This window comes from Callorhinchus milii, unplaced genomic scaffold, assembly GCF_018977255.1.
Source record: "Callorhinchus milii isolate IMCB2004 unplaced genomic scaffold, IMCB_Cmil_1.0 Scaffold3, whole genome shotgun sequence".
In the NCBI taxonomy this organism is placed as follows: domain Eukaryota; kingdom Metazoa; phylum Chordata; class Chondrichthyes; order Chimaeriformes; family Callorhinchidae; genus Callorhinchus; species Callorhinchus milii.
In genome coordinates this window covers 65,257,180-65,276,139 of record NW_024704744.1, presented here as the reverse complement: position 1 = coordinate 65,276,139, position 18,960 = coordinate 65,257,180, and the positions used below count along the sequence as shown (strand labels likewise).

Here is an 18,960-nt window from a genome sequence, read left to right as displayed (position 1 = left end):
CCATGCTCGGGCCTCGACACCTGACTGTTCAGCGCTTTGCGACATCCTCCCGACGTGAAAGGCGCTCTATAAATGTAATTTTGTTGTTGTTGTTGTTGTAATGGGAAATCTTACCATAAAAAGCTGACCACCACATTGGATAAATTTCCCAAAGGGTAAAAGCACACTTCCACATGTCTTGCATCATTAATTTTTAACAAATAAGGAATCAAGCTCATGTAATTTACTCTGTCACTCTTCCACCAGTAGTGATCCGGAGATACATAGTTCAGTTGATTTTATGTTACATAGGTGAATAAGAAAGTTTATTACACACTGAAGACTGATCAGCAGCACTGCTTAGTTTAGCTATTGAATGTGTAACTGAAAAAAACTAAATTGTGAGATGAAGAAGATAGATAATTAATAGATTAAAAGATGTGGAGTTCTGTAGCTCAGTGGTTAGAGTACTCGCCTCGCAAGCGAGAGATCTGGGTTCGATTCCTGGCAGCGCAAAACCATGGGCAAGATTCCTTACTCCACACGCTTGATAATAATCCCTCAAGAAAAAAAACCATAATAATAAATTGATCACTTCAATCCACGACTGTTTATGGGACACTGTTGTGCGCAATTGGCTGCCGCATTTCGCCCACAAATGTAGCCAGTTCATTTTACAGTATATTCTGTGATGCGCTTTGAGATGTCTAGAAGATGTGAAAAGCGCTATATCAAATGCAAGGATTATTTAGATAATTGACTTAAAAATGACTGGAGATTAAAGATTCTCTTCCCTGAGTTGCACACATGTTAGATATTTTCTAACACAATCCACCATGTTGCTGAATAGTCTATTTCACATATTCACATCTCTCTGTGTAAACTGATGAAACCTAACTCATGTGTTCACCTGGTATCTTTTGAGTTCGAGCACACAGCCTCTAATTTTAGAGTTTTTGACTTTGTCATATGAAGTAGCAGAGATGATGCTATTTGTATTATATCCATATTCAGTGCAGGGTTTATGATTACATCTTAGCTACTGTGCACCCTGCAATCTTAACTGGTATGCCGAGATAGCCAATCTGGAATATTTAATGTCTTGCATGCCTCAATGGAATTACTCAAAATTGGTTGTGGCTGGACAAGGGATAATAAATTGGTGGAAGTATGAATATCATAAAAGTAAATAGAAAAAGGACCATGTCGCAGGATAGGCTTAAATAGGCTTTTTTGCTATTCAAGATATGTTCTTTGGATTCATAAAGATCCCTGGTTCAATCCCTAGTTGTGCTTAAAATCCCAACATGAGGCTTGAACTCACAAGCTTCTGAATCAGAGGCAAGAGTTCTCTTAACTGAGCCAGGCTGACACTAGTACTCCTAGTACTTTAAAAAATGATGTGAGTGAATGGTTGATACATGTGGAATTTAGTTTATGATAATAATAATTCTTGTATGTTGACATAGCATCTTTCATGTCAGGAGAAAGTCTCAAAGAAAGCGCTGCACAGGATTTACTTAAAGTGTAGTGACTGTATTTTACAGGCACACACAGTAGCCAATTTACACACAACAATGTGTCATGCACAGCGATAGCTCACAAACAGCCATGAAGTGAATGACAATTTTATTTGAGGGATTGTTGGCCACGACCCCAGGAGAAACTTCCTTCTCTTTTCAAAGTTGCCTTGAGGTCTTCAACATCCACCTGAATAGGCAGACGAGACCTTGGTTTAACATCGCATATGAAGGACAAAAACAAGTTATTTTAAAAGGTGTATCCAGTTGAGCAAATAAAAAAAATCAAGAAATTATAACCTATGCGCCCAAAACACAACAGTTATTTCTAGAATATATTACACAAGATAAAATGTCTCTTCGTATATGAAACCATGCTCGTCATTATTTGTAGTGAGTATAGAGTGTGGGCTAGCATTTGTGCATATATGTCAGGTGTTTGGTAAGAATATATGTACAAAGGTGACTGTAAAGATGAATAACTATAAAAAAATGATGCTGTGTAAGTAAAGATGAACATGCAATATGTAGTGTAATTGGGATAGGATAGATTGATATCAAAATGCAGGGTCACCAGCTGCTGATTAGGATGAATCCTGTCCCCAGTGACTGCAGGTGAATGCTAATATGCTGACAATGAGCCCCATGCATGACTAACTTCTCTTGGCCAAATAAATGCAAGTTATATCAATGGCTAACTCACAATTGTCTGGGGCCATAGACTCTGATGCCTAAGTACCTTTGAAGGTTAAATGTGTATAACAAATGTGGACTCTGTAATTCAAATTACATTTACAAGGAATAAAATTAAAATCCAGTCAGCTATAGTAAACAGAGCATTAGAAAAAAAAGGCTGTACTTCACAAAAAAACAATGCATGACCCATAGTTATATATTCATTTGCATCACAAAACTAAAATTGCTAAGTCTGCTTTAGGAGCTGCAACTAATTTACGACATGGTGCAACACATTCATCCGGTACTTTTTAAGCATTGAAGGAATAACCTTCCTAGATTCTTCCTGTGTGTACTCTACACTATGCAAGTGTTTAGAACTACATCTGCATTCATATATGTAGCTTGAAATTCATAAATGCATACATTTCAACTGTTCCTTCAACTGAAATTCCAATCTGTATTATAATGAGTGACATATATGTTACAATAGCCGGTTTTGTCAAAAGGATTCTACAGATTGAGTTGACAAATAGGCTTCCACATGATTTATTGCAAATACAAATTAATCCAGAATACTTACTGTAAAGTTCTATTATATGGCAATGGTATGTGTCTGCACTGTAGTAAGTCAAATTAAACCCTTTACATATAAAATATGTTCTATTATCCTGTTTATTTGCCAGATGTGACAGCAGGGACTTAGTGCACTTGTCTACTGATAGTTTATCCTCACCAAACACTCAAAAACTGACATCTTTATTCAAGTTGTATGACTTATTCTATGTTCATACACGTGCTGAATCTGAACTTGTCATTTAGTGGGTCGGATGCAAAAATCCTAAGGAAGAACAAGTGAATCGCACTTTGACGATTGATACCATAGAACCATAGAAATTTACAGCACAGAAGAAGGCCATTTGTCCCATCGTGTCTACGATGTCTCTTTTAAGAGCAATCATTTCAGATCCATTTACCTGGACTTTCCCCATACTCCCTTTTGGGTATTTATCTAATTCCCTTTCAAAAGCCAATATCACTGATCTCGTCACTGATCAATGACCAATGCAAACAATCAACTCTATCAAAACCCCTCAGAATTTTGAATTATCCTTCAACTTCCTTTGTTCCAAAAGAAAAAGGTCCCAGTTCTTCCAGTCTGTGCTCATAGCCAAAGCCATTCATCCCCAGTATCATGCAAACAAAACTCCCCTGCACCGCCTCAATTGTTTTTACGTCTTTTCTAAAGTGGGGGGATGACCAAACTGAACACAATATTCTAACTTTGGTCTAACTAACAATTTAGATAAGCATTACCTCTTTGGTTTTAAATTCTATACCCTTGGATTTATAAAATCCAGGATTCCATTTGCTTTTTTGACAGCTTAGTCCAGCTGTCTTCCCACATTTAAAGATTTATGTATATTAACCCCCTAGGTTCCTCAGCTCTTCCACTCCTTTTGTAGAGTAAAACAGTAAGATCTTCCATGTGCTAAGGAAATCAAATGTGTCATCAGTTCTATTTTCACTGGACCAGAGAAGGTACCAAATTATGAGGGATTTTGACAGGCTAAATAGGGTGAAGTTATTTCCATCGATAGGGGAGTCAGTGACTAGGAGACATAGTTATAAGTTAGTCAAAAGAAACTGAAGGGAGAACTTTGGAGGAATTTTTTCACCCAGTGCAGCTGGAATGTGGAACACTTTGCCAAGTAGGATATTGGAGGCAGAGACCATTGTAACTTTTAAGAGGGAAGTAGATAGGCGTATGAAAGAGAGGAGCTTAAAGGTGTTTTGAGACGCCGTCCGGCGTGGAGGGCACCATATAAATCCAAGTTGTTGTTGTTGTTTTGGGGATAATGCAGGTCCGTGGGATGCAACGGTATCCTTGCTCGGAGTAGACTTGATGGGGTGAAAGGCCTCCTTCTGTAGTGTAGATTTCTACGTTTCTATGAATCAGGATGCAACAATGTAACATTTAAACCCTCCCACCTCATTGACATGTGCATTTCAGAAGATTTAAGCTTGTGTAGGCTAGGCCTGAATCACTGAGCAACACTACACATGTACTCTGGGTGAAACAGATAAGAGTAAATATTCTTTATTTGTTTGTGGTACAGTTAATATATGGCACCTTGGCAGCAAAAACTCTGGTTATTCTATTTTGTCAGGTAGCAAAAGTGGGGTTGCACATTAAATTTGGTGAGATGAGCAAAGAAAGAAATTTGTTGCAAGGTTAACTTTACAGTTTTTCAAAGGAAATTGTTTTCAAAACGGCAACTTAGGTATCTGCTTGTGACAAGTCTGTGAACGGATAGTGAAGTAAATGTGAACAGATAAGAGCATCAATGCTGTCTGATCTGTCCAATTTATTGTGTATAATCACTTATGGAGTTCAATTCCATCAAACATAGGCATGAATTGCAGATTTACATGTAAGGAAATGAAGGATTATAATAAATCATTTCATTGTAACAATGAGTGTTGGTGGACCCTGACATTTAGTTCTCTGCAAAATGCAATTGCTGACTCCATTGTCACAAGAGAGTCAGAATAGCCGATGGCACCTCCTACACTCTACATCATGGTACTTCCCGCACTTTACATCAACCGAATGCCTTAGTCGCTGGCTATTTTAGCTTCTACTAAATCCCTCAGATCGTGAGATTGCATTAATCATTCAGTTAAACAGCCATCTCGAGTGTCTAAAACTNAAAAACTTGAATCCCTGTGCCAGACTTTCAAATGTTATTACATTCTAGAAAATTATTTAAACAAATCAACAATTATGAAGTAGTACCTGATGGATCTGCCAGAGATCATCTGCAAAAGCGTTAATTCCTGAGAGAAGAGCAGCAAAAACTTGATTCCTCAATAACTGGCATTGTCCAAATACGATGAGAATGTCAGCTCGCAACTCCTGTTCCTGGAACTAAACAGATAAATACCTGAAAGAGTTGAATGATCCTCACTAGTTTCGGGTAGACAAAAATAAAAAAAGGCAGCTATGCTTCACAAGTTAGTAACATATTAACTTTGTGGGCAGTGCATTTGAACATTTTATTACACAAATCCATTGTTGCCTCACTGGCAGTTTGACATTCATTATCAAACAAGATTTGGGATTTATTAGTAAAATTTGTTGCTACTCGGGAAGACGGGTAATGTGCAACTAAAAATTTAGCAACACATAGTGGATGTAATATGCGGCAATTAAAATTTCAGTTTCAGGGTGTAATGCACTTCCATTAAATGAAATGTAACTCGTCAACCAGAAGGTACAAGTAATGCATAACATAACATGTAGGAGCAGGAGTAGGCCATTCGGCCCTTCGAGCCTGCCCCGCCATTCAATCATGGCTGATCTTCTAATCTAACTCCAGCTAATGCCATAACCCTGATTTATCGCCATATCCCTTAATCCCTTTTGCAATAAGAAATAGATCTATCTCAGTCTTGAATATGTTCAAGGACTGAGCGTCAACAGCCCTTTGGGGTAGCCAGTTCCATACATTCACCATCCTTTGAGTGAAGAAGCTCTTCCTCAACTCAGTGCGAAAGGGCTGGCCTCTGATTTTAAGGTTGTGAACCCTGGTTTTAGTTTCTCCAACCAGAGGAAACAATCTCCCACTATCTACTCTATCATGCCCTTTGATGATCTTATAGGTTTCTATAAAATCCTCTCTAATTCTTCTATATTCTAGAGAATATAGGCCCAAATTGGTCAGCCTATCCTCGTAACTCATCCCCTTCATCCCTGGTACTAACCTAGTAAATCTACGCTGCACCCCCTCCAAGGCAAGTACATCCTTCCTTAAATAAGGAGACCAAAACTGCACACAGTATTCCAGGTGTGGTCTCACCAGGGCCCTATACATTTGCAGCAAGACTTCCCTACTCTTATACTCTAATCCTTTCATAATGAATGCTAACATACCGTTTGCCTTCCTAATTGCTGCTGCACCTGCAGACTAACTTTCTGTGATTGGTGTACAAGGACACCCAAGTCCTTCTGGACGCTAACACATTCCAATCTCTCCCCTTCTAAAAAATAACCCGCTCTACTGTTTTGCTACCCAGGTGGATGACTTCACACTTCCCTACATTATACTTCATCTGTCACCTACCTGCCCAATCACCTAACCTATCTATGTCAACGTGGATTTTTTTTTAATGTCATCCTCTGTGTTGACACTTCCTCCTAGTTTTGTGTCATCTGCAAATTTAGATATATTAACTTCGATGTCCTCATCTAGATCGTTGATGTAGATGGTAAATAGCTGAGGCCCAAGGACTGATCCTTGTGGCACTCCTGATCCTAGTCACATCCCGCCAATCTGAAAAAGACCCGTTTATCCACTCTTTGTTTCCTACCCGTTAACCATTCCCCAATCCACGTTAATATGCTCCCCCCAATTCCATGGGCCCTTATCTTTTGGACTAACCTTTTATGCGGCACCTTATCGAATGCCTTCTGGAAGTCCGAATAGACCACATCCACTGATTCACCTTTATCTAGTTTACTTGAAATATCCTCAAAAAATTCTATGAGATTTGTCAAACATGACTTCCCTAAATCCCGCACTACCACATCCTTAATCAATGATTCTAAAATTTTTCTTATCACTGGCCTATAGTTCCCCATCTTTCCCTTTCCCCCTTTTTTAAATAGCGGTGTGACATTTGCGATCTTCCAATCCATGGGGACTGTTCCAGAATCCAAGGAATTTTGGAAGATCAGACATGAGGCCTCCACTATCTCATAAGCTACCTCTGTTAAAACCCTGGGATGCAAGCCACCCGAACCAGGGGATTTGTCACTTTTTAGTACGAACAGTTTCCCTAGCACCAATTCTCTACTAATGAAAATTTCCCTAAGTTGCTCCCTGTCCCTGGTGCATCTCTATTGTTGGCAGACTTGTTGTGTCTTCTTGGGTGAAGAAGATGCAAAGTACCCATTTAGGGGCTCGCCATGTCCTTATCCCCCATTACAACTTCTATCCCCCATTACAACTTCAAATCCCTCATTACAACTTCATGCATCATGGGGCCTTCAGTGAGTTGAAGCATAAGTATGAAGCATATTAGCAGAGCTGCAATTCCTGTTGTGAATTGCAGCGTAATAGTAGGGACCATTATTGCTCAAATATTTAGGATAATTTGGGGAATTGCAGTTTTGTTTTTAACGGGGTAGTGGTCATTTGAATTTCACTTGAAAAACAAGAGAAATGCCACAAAATGCTACAGAGGCAACAGTGAAGGCAAGCTAGAGCTGAAACAAAACATAATTCCAATTACAATGGAAAAGCATATCAGTGAATCATTGCTAATTTTCCAGCCCTTCGGCTGGAAATAAAAAGATTTTCTCTGGCCATTTGTAGATTGAAATATATTTTGTGTATCACAAAAACCTTGAGTCTTCCTTGTAGACGTTCAATCATCTATGCCCTATCCCTCCCTGCTCATGGCTAAGGCATCTTCCATTGTTATTCTGTATTCATGCACAGTGCCCATATACAATCATGTGGTATTCCACATACCATCCTGTTCAATGTAAGAGGGAATTACACAAAAGGCATGGTTAAAAAGCAGAATCATGTTGCAGCATTGGTGAGAGTACGGAATACATTTGCAATGCTGTTACTAGAGAGCGGATGACGAAAGAGCTATCAAAAAAGTTTGGATAGGTTGAAGCTTTTCTTTCTGGAATTGACACAATTGAGAGGGGACCTGACAGAGATGTTTAAGATTACGAAAGAGTTCACTATAATAGATGTTGACAGATTGTTTTCACTTGTTGGTGAGCCCAAAACTAAGGGCATAGTAGATATAAGATAAGGAGTTTAGGAGAAACTTCTTCACACAGAGGGTGCTGAGAGTGTGGATCAGAAGCTGTAGATAAAGTAAATAGCATTAGTGTATTTAAGAGGATAACAGGATAGCTGGGGGCTCGTGATGAGTATTAACTCAGGTAGATATTGATTGAATGGCTGAATTGGCAGACAAGTGGCAGATGGAGCTAGATGAAAAATGTATAGGGAGGAAAAACATAGGAAGAACCTAAATCTTAAAGGGACAGAAGAACAGAGGGATCCAGGAGCACAGACTCACAGGTCACTAAAGACAATGACCCAGGTGGATGGCCATAAAAACAGCCAATGGGGCCCTATCCCCACCATGTTTGTCTGCTGCATCGAACCCTTTGCACAGGCCATCAGTAGGGACGAGAGCATCAGAGGTGTCAACATCCCAGGCAGCCACGGCACACAAGCCAAGGCCTACCTGTTTATGGTTGATATCACCGTCTTTTGCACAGACCAAAAATTGGTCTCGAGCCTGCTAGGCATTTGCGACCAGTTTGAGCAAGCTTCGGGCGCCAAGATCAACTGCCAGAAAAGCGAGGTGATGTATTTTGGAGACTGGAAAGAATGCAGTCACATACAATTTGCGGCGAAGACAGACTGCATCAAAGTCCTTGGCATTCGGTTCGGGGCTGCCGGGGCATGCCAAAAAAGCTGGGAGGAGTGTCTAGATATAGTGAGGAAGAAACTGGTGATGTGTCGCCAGCGCTCGCTCTCCCATCACGAGAAAAAACCTGGTGATAAAGTGTGAAACCCTCTCGGTGTTACTGTACGTGGCCCAGGTCTGGCCTTTGATCAAGAACAACACCACTGCAGTCCTCAGGGAAGTCTTCCAACCGATCTGGTGGTCCAAGAGGGATCGTGTCCGCAGGGACACGATGCACAAACCCTGGAAAAGGGGTCCCTAATGTAGCCCTGATCCTCATGGTCACCTTTGTGTGTAGCTGCCTGAGGTTGTGCCTGGAGCCCCGCTACTCCAGCAACAAAAGCCGCTACTTGATGGGTTTCTACCTGTACCAGGTGCTAAGAAGGATGGGTATGGCAGAATTGCCTCGAAATGTTCCATAAAGCTGGAGAGTGCCAAACACCTATCCTATGTCGAGAAATTCCTGAAGAACACCATCCCATTCTCCTGCGCGATTACAGAGTGGTCCGTGCGACATGTAGTGGAAACAGTTTGAAAGGGAGAGAGGGCAGACCCGATTGGGAGATACCCTGTGGTGACGGCCAGCTACATCTGGCAAAACGCCTTGTCACCGGCCCTGACCAACAACCATCAGGACATGACCTGCCTGGCGATAAAAGGGGCCTTCCCCCTCAAGGCTTTCATGCACGATTGAGGTCTGGGCCAGTCAGCACGTTGCCCTCAGGCTGGCTGCAGAGGCCTGGAGACCATGGACCACCTCTTCCTGGAGTGTTGTTTCGCAAAGGCAGTTTGGAAAAAGATGGAATGGACACTAACGCGGTTCATCCCTGCGGACCTGCTGTATGGCCTCTTCCCGAGAACGCACAGCTAAACCCATATCGAGTGTGCCAGGAGGGTCATAAACTGAGTAAAGGAAACCGTTTGGCATTCCCAAAACCAGGTTTTCTTCTGGCAGAACGAAGGGATGGTGAGGGCCTGCCTCAGGCTTGTGCATGCTAGGATCAGGGACTATGTACTTTGGGTAGCCCACGAGCACACCCAAAACTGACTGAAATAAACGTAAGGGTACAGAAGGATGCTTGAGATGTAACCAAAGAGCGTTTTGCCCACAGATATACAGCCAATACACTTTACAGTATATTCTGTGAAGCACTTTCTCAGACGAAGACCTGAAAAGCGCTATATCAAATATTATTATTATTATTAATCCAGAAAATGTATGTATGGTGCACATCGGGGCGCTTTCCGAAAGTAACAAGTGCGTCTTATCAGGGTGTGCACAGGCGCACACATGGATATGGTGCACACAGGAGCGACTCCCGACTGTTTTAAAGGAAGCGTCCCAAAAAATGTATGCACAACCTCTGTGAGCTGAATGAATATAATGTAAAGAATGGAATGTTTTTGTATCGGGAGAAAGGAAAAAATGGAACAGAAGATATTGTACGTTTTGTTTGTTTGGGATTTCTGTTGTACCAAATATTATATTTATTAATAAATATATATTTTCAAAAAAAAGCCAATGGGGCCTTGGGATTTACATTTAGGGGAGTAGAGTACAAGGATAATGAGGTCATGTTGAATCAGTACAACTCAATGGTCAGGCCACAACTGAAATACTGGGTGCAGTTTTGAGCTCTTCACTAAAGGAAAGATGTGAAGGCACTGGAGGCGGTGCAGAGAGATTCACCAGGATGTTGCTTGGAATGACAAAATAAAGTTCTAGGGAAAGGCTCGATAACCTTTAGAAGTCAGAGGCTGAGAGGGAATATGAAAACAGTATACAGTAGAACCTCACTAATTGGGTCACTCAAGTGACTGAGCAAAAGTGACCTACACAGTGAGGTGACCTGATTACTGAAACAGGTCGGGTGATTCAGGTCATTGATGTAATGTTAAGGGCATCGGCAATGCTAAGAGTAATGAACATTCAGCAACCATACTTTGCAATCTCATTAAAATAAAGGCATTGTCAGATTTAAAATAAAAGCTGTCGTGTATTCAACCTATCTGTTGAGCCTATCCAGGGTTTTGGGACGTCCTCCTGACGTGAAAGGAGCTCTATAAATGTAATTTTGTTGTTGTTGTTGTTGAGCCCATCCAGTCCAGGCAGCGCTTATATTCTGTACGAGTGCCCATCCTAGATCCTAAGCCTAGTCCCATATCCATGTCTTTTGGGAAGATATGAACCACAATAGAATCATTCTTTTGGTTCTATTGGTGTAACTCCTTATCACTGTATGATAATTAGCAAAAGGAATGATTTTTTTTAAACAGATGTTTAGGATGTGGATTGCCCTATCCAGAGCACTGGTCAAGGTAGGATCTATAGAATACAAAAATACATTTGTATAGGGCCTTTCATGTTGGGAGGACCCAGTTGCTGGGTTACATATCAAATGCAAGAATTATTATTATTATTATTTAAAGAGGGAAGCAGATACTTACCTAAAAAGGAGTAGTTTGCAGGGGTATGGGGCAAAGACAGGTAAGTGGGACTGAGTGGATTACTCTTTCAGAGATACCAAAGAGCCAAAGGACTACCTTCTGTGTGTAAATTTCTATGGTCCTATGTGATACAGTTTTCCAACAGGAATTTCAGATGAGAATTCTTAGAGCAGCACTGACATTTGTGATGCAAAAATAGCATCTCACTGTCATGCAATTTACAAGAACAACTACAAATGATGATTTCAAATACAGTAGCTGCCACGACTTCACGTCGACAGTCAAATTATTGCATTTAACAGCAATCACATTTCTTCAGTTATTCTCCTCCCTGGAATAGACTTTAAATTGTTTTGTTTTACCACTCTACAACAACTAGTAATGCACTGTAATTATGCAGATTTTTGCAAAAATAGGTAAAACAGATAAATGTACTCTAACATGCTCGCCTCGCACATGAGAAGACCTGGGCTCGATTTCTAGGCAGGGTGAAACCATAGGCAAGTTTCCTCACATCACCACACACCTCTGTTTACCTAGCAGTAAGTAGGAACCTAGTCGATTGGCAGATCACTTCCCGAGGTAATAATCCCTCCAAAAAGAATAATAATTTGGTCATGCAATCCATGACTGTTTGTGGGACACTGCTATGTGCAGTTGGCTGCCGCATTTCACTCACAAAATACAGTCAATCCACTTTACAATATATTCTGCAATTGTAAAGTATGGTTGAGACATCTCAATGATGTGATAAGGCGTCATATCAAATGTAAGAATTATTATTATTATGTATTATAACTTTCCCATTATCAACAGATCATGACCAGGCATTTCCTATAAGGCACTTGTAATGGTCTGCATTTCCTCAGCTATTTTCTCCCAAATCCACAAGCAAAATAAACAAATTAAAATACAGAAAAGTGAAAATATTTAGGCCACTTCGCTATTGGTAGCCTGGCTGTTTTATGTCGCAGTGTACAATGTTCCTCTCTTATAATCACACAAAATTCACTTATCGGGCATGGATCATGTCCTATATTTCATGCATAATTCTTGTACGGAAAGTGACAGAAACCGCCTCTAATTTCTCACTTGACAAACACTTGCTTTTTGTTTCTATAAAAATTTGATATTTCTTAGTTTCCACTTATTTTGCTCATTAGTGTTTCCTTCTTCATTAGATGTTGTTTATATAGTCTCTGGATTTCTGGATACCGCCTGCGGGAGATGATGTTTCATACATGTGGAGGCTTGGAGATGCTTGAGAATCAGGTAAATTTGCTCTAAGCTTTTTTCGTGATTCCTTCAGTCACTGCTTTCAAAGCCCACCTCAAGACTTCCCTTCGACTATGATTTCAGCCATCTTCAGTCCCCCACCCCCCACCCCACCCCATTTGCATAAAACGCTTTGAATAGCCTTCAGACATGAGAGATACTTTATAAAAGTAGACTATTGTTGTAGTTAAGATCACAAAAACAACAACAACAAGATTACATTTGTATAGAGCCTTTCACGTCGGGAGGACGTCCCAAGACGCTGGACAGTGTACAGCATTTCAGACCCGAACTGGGGTCAGGGGGGAGAAGGGAGGGGAAGGGGGTGGCCGATGGCATGGTCGAAGAGGAGGGTCTTGAGGTGGGACTTGAAGGAGGCTAAGGAGGGGGTGAGGCGGAGTGATTGGGGGATGGAATTCCAGAGGTTGGGGGCAGAGTGGCTGAATGGTGGGGCGGGTGGGTCGGGGGACGTGGAGCAGGCCGGAGCCGGTTGAGCGGAGGGAGCGGGCGGGTTGATAGGGGGTTAGGAGGTCGCAGAGGTAGGGTGGGGCGAGGCCATGGAGGGCTTTGTAGGTGAGGACCAGGATCTTGAACTGGATCCTCTGAAGGAAAGGGAGCCAATGGAGTCGGGCGAGAGTGGGGGAGATGGGGTCACGGAGTTTGGAGTTTGAATCAATTGAATACGCAATTTGCTCTGACATACTAATCTTTGGGTAAACTCACATCGACACTAACCATCAAGGTGAACCTTCGGCATGTGGAGGCAACAGGACACCTAACTCAGAGAGTTAGCTGATTTGGAGTTGGGAAAACTAGTAATTTTCAATTCTATTTGTCTCTGGAGAAAAAATTATAATGTAAAAGCAGTTAAATAGTTGTTGAGCTCCCATGTGAATGTTTGTTTGGCGTGAACTCTGTTGTAAAATGCATCAGGTAAAATGCTTGTTATTTTATGTTTAAAAAGGATTTTTCATTACCGGAGAAAAACACAAAAGGAAATTATTTGAAGCTGATTTTGTTTGAACATGCTGTTGTGTTATAATCATCAACTTGGGGATTACTATTGCTAATCATCGACCCAGGAAGTGCAGTTCCTTTAATGAGTTCCAACTCAATTGCCATTAACTGGAATATTTATTCAAGAAGCATTGTGATTAAAACACATTTGCCTGCAAGCTTGACCCCAAAGAGTTATGCATTAAAATGTGATACTGTAGCATCTAAGTGAGTCGGCACAGAGAGAACGTGACTGGAATAGGAACTGTGAATATAGAACAGCGAAGCATACTCTGAAGCAGGAGGAACATAGAAGATGAAGATGAGATTAAGATATTCAGTTATCGGGACCTGGACAATACTCTTTTTATAATTTCACTTCATGTAAACACTGTCATACAATGTACTATTTAAAATAATTGTGTTTGCAGGTCAATTCCAATGTGAAGTACGTATTGTTTTTACATAATTTGTGTTTTCCCCGATTAAGAAACAAAATCTGTTGAAAATGATCGGAATTTAACTACTACTTACTCTTATATGTCATGCTTTCGTGTAGGGTAGTGTCTTGGAGCACTTTAAGAGGTTATATGGAAATAAAATTCCCCAAATACATTGGCTGTCCCCATTTTTCCTTCCTGATCTTAAATATGAGCAAATGTTTATATTTACAACTTTACAGCAAAAAAAAAGTTGGGTTGCACTATTCACAGATTACTTGAGAAATCTATTCATTTAGGGATCTTTTCATCACAAACATACACATGCAGAAACATATACCAATAATGGAGGTTTACCACAATAATAATAATAATAATCCTTGCATTTGATATAGCGCTTTTCACGTCAGGAGGACGTCCCAAAGCGCTTCACAGAACACACTGTAAAGTGAATTGACTGTATATTTATGGACGAACGCGGCAGCCAATTGCGCACAGCAATGTCCCACAAACAGTCATAGATTGAAAATGACCAATTTATTATTGTTTTGGGTTTTTGGAGGGATTATTATTAGGCTCTGTGTGGAGTAAGGAAACTTGCCCAAGGTTTCGCCCTCTGCCTGGAATTGAACTCAGGTCTCTCACTTGCAAAGCGAGTGCTCTAACCACTGAGCTACAGGACTCCACGATCATCAGATGATCCATTTCAGGCACAAAATAGGTATGAAAAATTCTACACCAACCACGGATTTCTCAAACAGATGAAGTAAGATGAAGATTTCATTGGAGCAGAACCTCATAAAATCACAAGTTTAAGGACAAAGCGGTTCTGGCTATTAGGGGAAAAGACGGGATAAGGGACAGAATTTGATACATTTCACCATTCATAAGAGTGAGAAAGGCCATCAAATCACTTTCTAAAAAAAATAGATTTTGAAAGAATGATTTGAGAGAATGAATCAATAGAATTGAGTTTACATTCCCTTTGGTACATTACGACAATTTCTCCAACTCCTTATGGCTTTCCTACTGTTACAAGAGTCACATTCAATAGGCATGCATCTATGCTGCAGCAATCTCCAGCTAAACCATATTTGCTCTATTTCTCTTTGGGATCAGCAGTAAAGATTTCAAATTGATCGTGACAGAAACACCAGTGTTCAAACCAGACGTCTAACTTAAACCCATCCACTGGAGCAACAAGGCACTCTCCCCGGTCTGAAGGAAATGATAGGTTGATCTGTCTGTCTTTTTTAAACCAGCAGGGCACAGCAGCGAAGCCATCCACATAAAGTCTAACTCCCATATTCCTTTACAAGTCACTAAATTGCTCTTCGAGAGCAATTTATTTCTATGTGAAAATCACATAAACGTGTCAAAATTTTTGATTGATCAAATACTAAAGCACTCAGAGAACAATGAAAACCATTACGTCTGCACAAGCTCCTGTCTGAAATCATAATCTGACAAACTCCATGGATGGGAAAAATAAAACAACAAAAAATTTCATTTATATAACGCCTTCCACGTCAGGAGGACGTCCCAAGGTGCTGAACAATGAGGGGTTTGCACCCGAGCTGAGGGAAGATGACCGAAGGCACAGTCGAAAAGAAAGGTCTTGAGATAATATAAAAGGTACATTATCCAAAACTTATAAGGTGTCTTATATGCTTTTCATAAACAGAACAATATACTGCATTCTAATTCATTGTGTAACAGAATCCACATAAATTAAACAAAATGCAAAATACTGCAGATGCTGGAAATCTGAAACAAAAAAGTCGTTGGGAACACTCAGCAGATCAGGCAGCATCTATGGAGAAAGGAAAGTGAGTCAAAGTTTCGGGCCCACGACCCTTCGTCAGAACTGGGGTATGTTGGGAGAGGCTTTTAAGGGCTAACAGAGAGAGTGGAGGCAGGGCAAGGAAGACAAAGGAGAAAATGGGGTAGAGGACAGGGGATGATGGGTTAAAGAAGCGTTAACAATGCGAAACAAAGGGGGGGATTGCAACAAAACAGGAGAATAGAGATGTTAATAATGCAAAACAAAGGGGGGAAGGGGGGGGGAACATTGAAACAAAATAGGCAGACCGGAGAGAGAAAAGGAGCCAGATGATGTGGTAATGGTCACAGAAGATGGGAAGGGGGAAGGTGAGCTGTTATGGTCTGAAATTGTTGAAATCAATACTGAGGCCAGAGAGCTGTAAGGTCCCTAGCAGACAAATGAGGTGCTGTTCCTTGCGTTTGCACTGTGGAAGCTTGAGGAACAGCACCTCATTTATCTGCTAGGGACCTTACAGCCCTCTGGCCTCAATATTGACTTCAACAATTTCAGACCATAACAGCTCACCTTCCGCCTCCCCCTCTTCTGTGACCATTACCACATCTTCTGGGTCCCAGACACACCTTTTTTCTCACTCTCTTCTGCCTATTTTGTTGCAATTTTCCTCCCCCTTTAATTTCTCCATAGATGCTGCCTGACCTGCTGAGTATTTCCAGTGACTTCTGTTTTTGTTCCACATAAATTAAAGTTGGTTTTGGAACTTAGTCCTTGCTTAACTAATATTTTTGTTATAACTAATAAATAATTCTTGCATTTCATGTTGCATCTTTCACATTGGAAAGACATTGGAAAGTGCTTCATAGGATTTTACTGTATAGTATGTATTTGAAGATAAACACGGAAGCCAATTTGAGTACAGCAATATCAACAACAACATCAACAAATAACCACAACAAATTGCATTTATATAGCACCTTCCACGTCGGCATGAAGCCCCAATATTTCACAAAAGGCCATGAATGAGATATTAAGTGATGCCTAAATTTTATCTGGTGGACTGTTTGCCAGGACACCGGAAGAAACTCCCTTCTCTTTTTGAACAGTGCCATGAGATCTTTAATACCCACCGTCTTGAACGATCCTGACCCCCAGCTCGGGTCTGAAACACTAATTTCCCAGCGCCTTGGGATGTCCTCCCGACGTGAAAGGCGCTATATAAATGTAATTTTGTTGTTGTTGTTTAATAGGCCTCAGTTTAATGAGGTCACCCAAAGGATGGCACCTCTAACAATACAGCACATATTGATTATGATTAATTATATGAGTTCAAAGTCCCAACATTCCATCCTCCTAAATAATTTGTAATGCAGGGAGATATAATACTTTATTTAGCTCTAATACTAAATATTCCTATCAGTGGAAAACAGTATTGTGGAACTTCTGCCTGACTTCAATATTATGCATCTTCAAAGACTTATGATGTGTCCAGATGAGTATCAGGAAGTAATGTGTTTCCACTTAGGACATTTGCCTTTGTGCTCCTATTAGTATGCATTATTGTGCATAAACCAACACTGTGCACAAATTAATGTCAGCAGCATATGCAATGCATTGGCACAGAATGGCTGTGTGCATTTCACAGCACATACTTTATTGATGCACTTTCCTGCACCACTGTGCAAGGTTATCAAGCATCTTATGGAATATTAAAGTACCTTGGGATCATTGCTCTCGGAGTCCTGTAGCTCAGTGGTTAGAGCACTTGTTTTGCAAGCGAGAGACCTGAGTTCAATTCCAGGCAGAGGGCGAAACCTTGGGCAAGTTTCCTTACTCCACACAGAGCCTAATAATAATCCCTTCAAAACCAAAAACAATAATAAATTGGTCATTTTCAATCTATGACTGTTTGTGGGACATTGCTGTGCGCAATTGGCTGCCGCGTTCGCCCACAAATATACAGTCAATTCACTTTACAGTATGTTCTGTGAAGCGCTTCGGGACGTCCTCCCGACGTGAAAAGCGCTATATCAAATGTAAGGATTATTATTATTATTATTATTATTGTTAAGGAAAATACAAAATGCAGCAACTAGGAAATGCAGTGTAAAGTCCAATAATAATAGTAATATTATTAAAAAATCTTTGCATTTGACAAAGCTCCATTCATGTCCGGAGGTTATCTCAAAGCTCTTCAAAAGGATTTTTATTTTAAAGGTAATTACTGCGTAATTTGTAGGTGAAATGTAGCAGGAAATTTGTGCACAGCAATGTCTCACAAACAGCCATGAAGTAAAATGAAATACTATATGCAGAGCAGATCAGATATATAAACTGATAGTCTGAGGCTATTGTTTGCAATATTGTTGAATTTGTTAACATGTTACCAGGAGTGGATTCGGCCAGGTTTCGGCTACGTTAGTAATACAAGTTCCTGCTTTATACAGTAAACATAGTGATCAATAATGCTGATGTTGAAAATCCTACATGAACCACAGCAACAACAACAACAACAAGATTCCATTTATAAAGCGCCTTTCAATTCAGGAGGACGTCCCAAGGCGCTGCACCACAGGTACATGCATTACATTTCATAACAGAGCTGTGTTGCTTTCACTTGTCTGCTCTACAATAAAGTGCTCAGAATAGGTGACACTGGCAACACATGCGTGAGCATGTACAAGCAAGGGAGCTGCAACAGATTATTTGGTTATCACAACGCCGCCTGTACATGTCAAAGTTGAAACTTCTGCACATTTCTGAGTACTATGGTTAGCTGTTATCACTCGTTAGATCTTAAAGACATCATTCAATTTAAACAATCAAGTTTCGCCCACAAATATAGTCAATTCACTTTACAATATATTCTGTGAAGCGCTTTGAGACGTCTAGGAGACGTGATAAGGCGCTATATCAAATGCAAGGATCATTATTATTACATTTGTAGTTTAAAAGAATTTTAAACGTGAGGAGTGACATTTGTGCATCGACGTATTGACAGCTAGGACTTCAGATTCTGACATGGCATCATTCTCAATTAAAGCCGACATTACCATATGCCTGGTAATTAACTTGCAGCAGGAGCACTGTTAATGTTAAGTGGCCCCTATGAGAAGCAAAACTGCCCAAACGTCCTTCCTACCAGCAATTGCCACAACATTGCTGACGTTCCTTCTGGTTCAAAATTATTTCTTCATGATTGCTGGCATTGATTAAGGAAATACACAGAAAATCCTGTTAAAATGTAACCTAATGACAGGATGAGGACCGTACATGCCTTTGCCTTGGGACAACCGCCTGATATGAAATGTAATTTATTGTTGCTGCCGCTGGGAGAATA

General features: G+C 40.5%; 1 protein-coding gene across 2 annotated transcripts in view; it reads right to left on the bottom strand.

Annotated features, from left to right (window-relative positions):
• Positions 1–18,960, bottom strand: part of mei4 (meiosis-specific, MEI4 homolog (S. cerevisiae)) — a 94,055-nt gene that overhangs the window by 29,085 nt on the left and 46,010 nt on the right. Inside the window, exon 4 of one of the 2 annotated variants that reach the window (XM_042332696.1) lies at positions 4,975–5,106. The exons of the other annotated variant lie outside the window; for it this stretch is intronic. Within the exon in view, the coding sequence (XP_042188630.1) occupies positions 4,975–5,106 (132 nt within the window). The remainder of the gene's footprint in view (positions 1–4,974; positions 5,107–18,960) is intronic. 2 annotated transcript variants of the gene reach the window in all.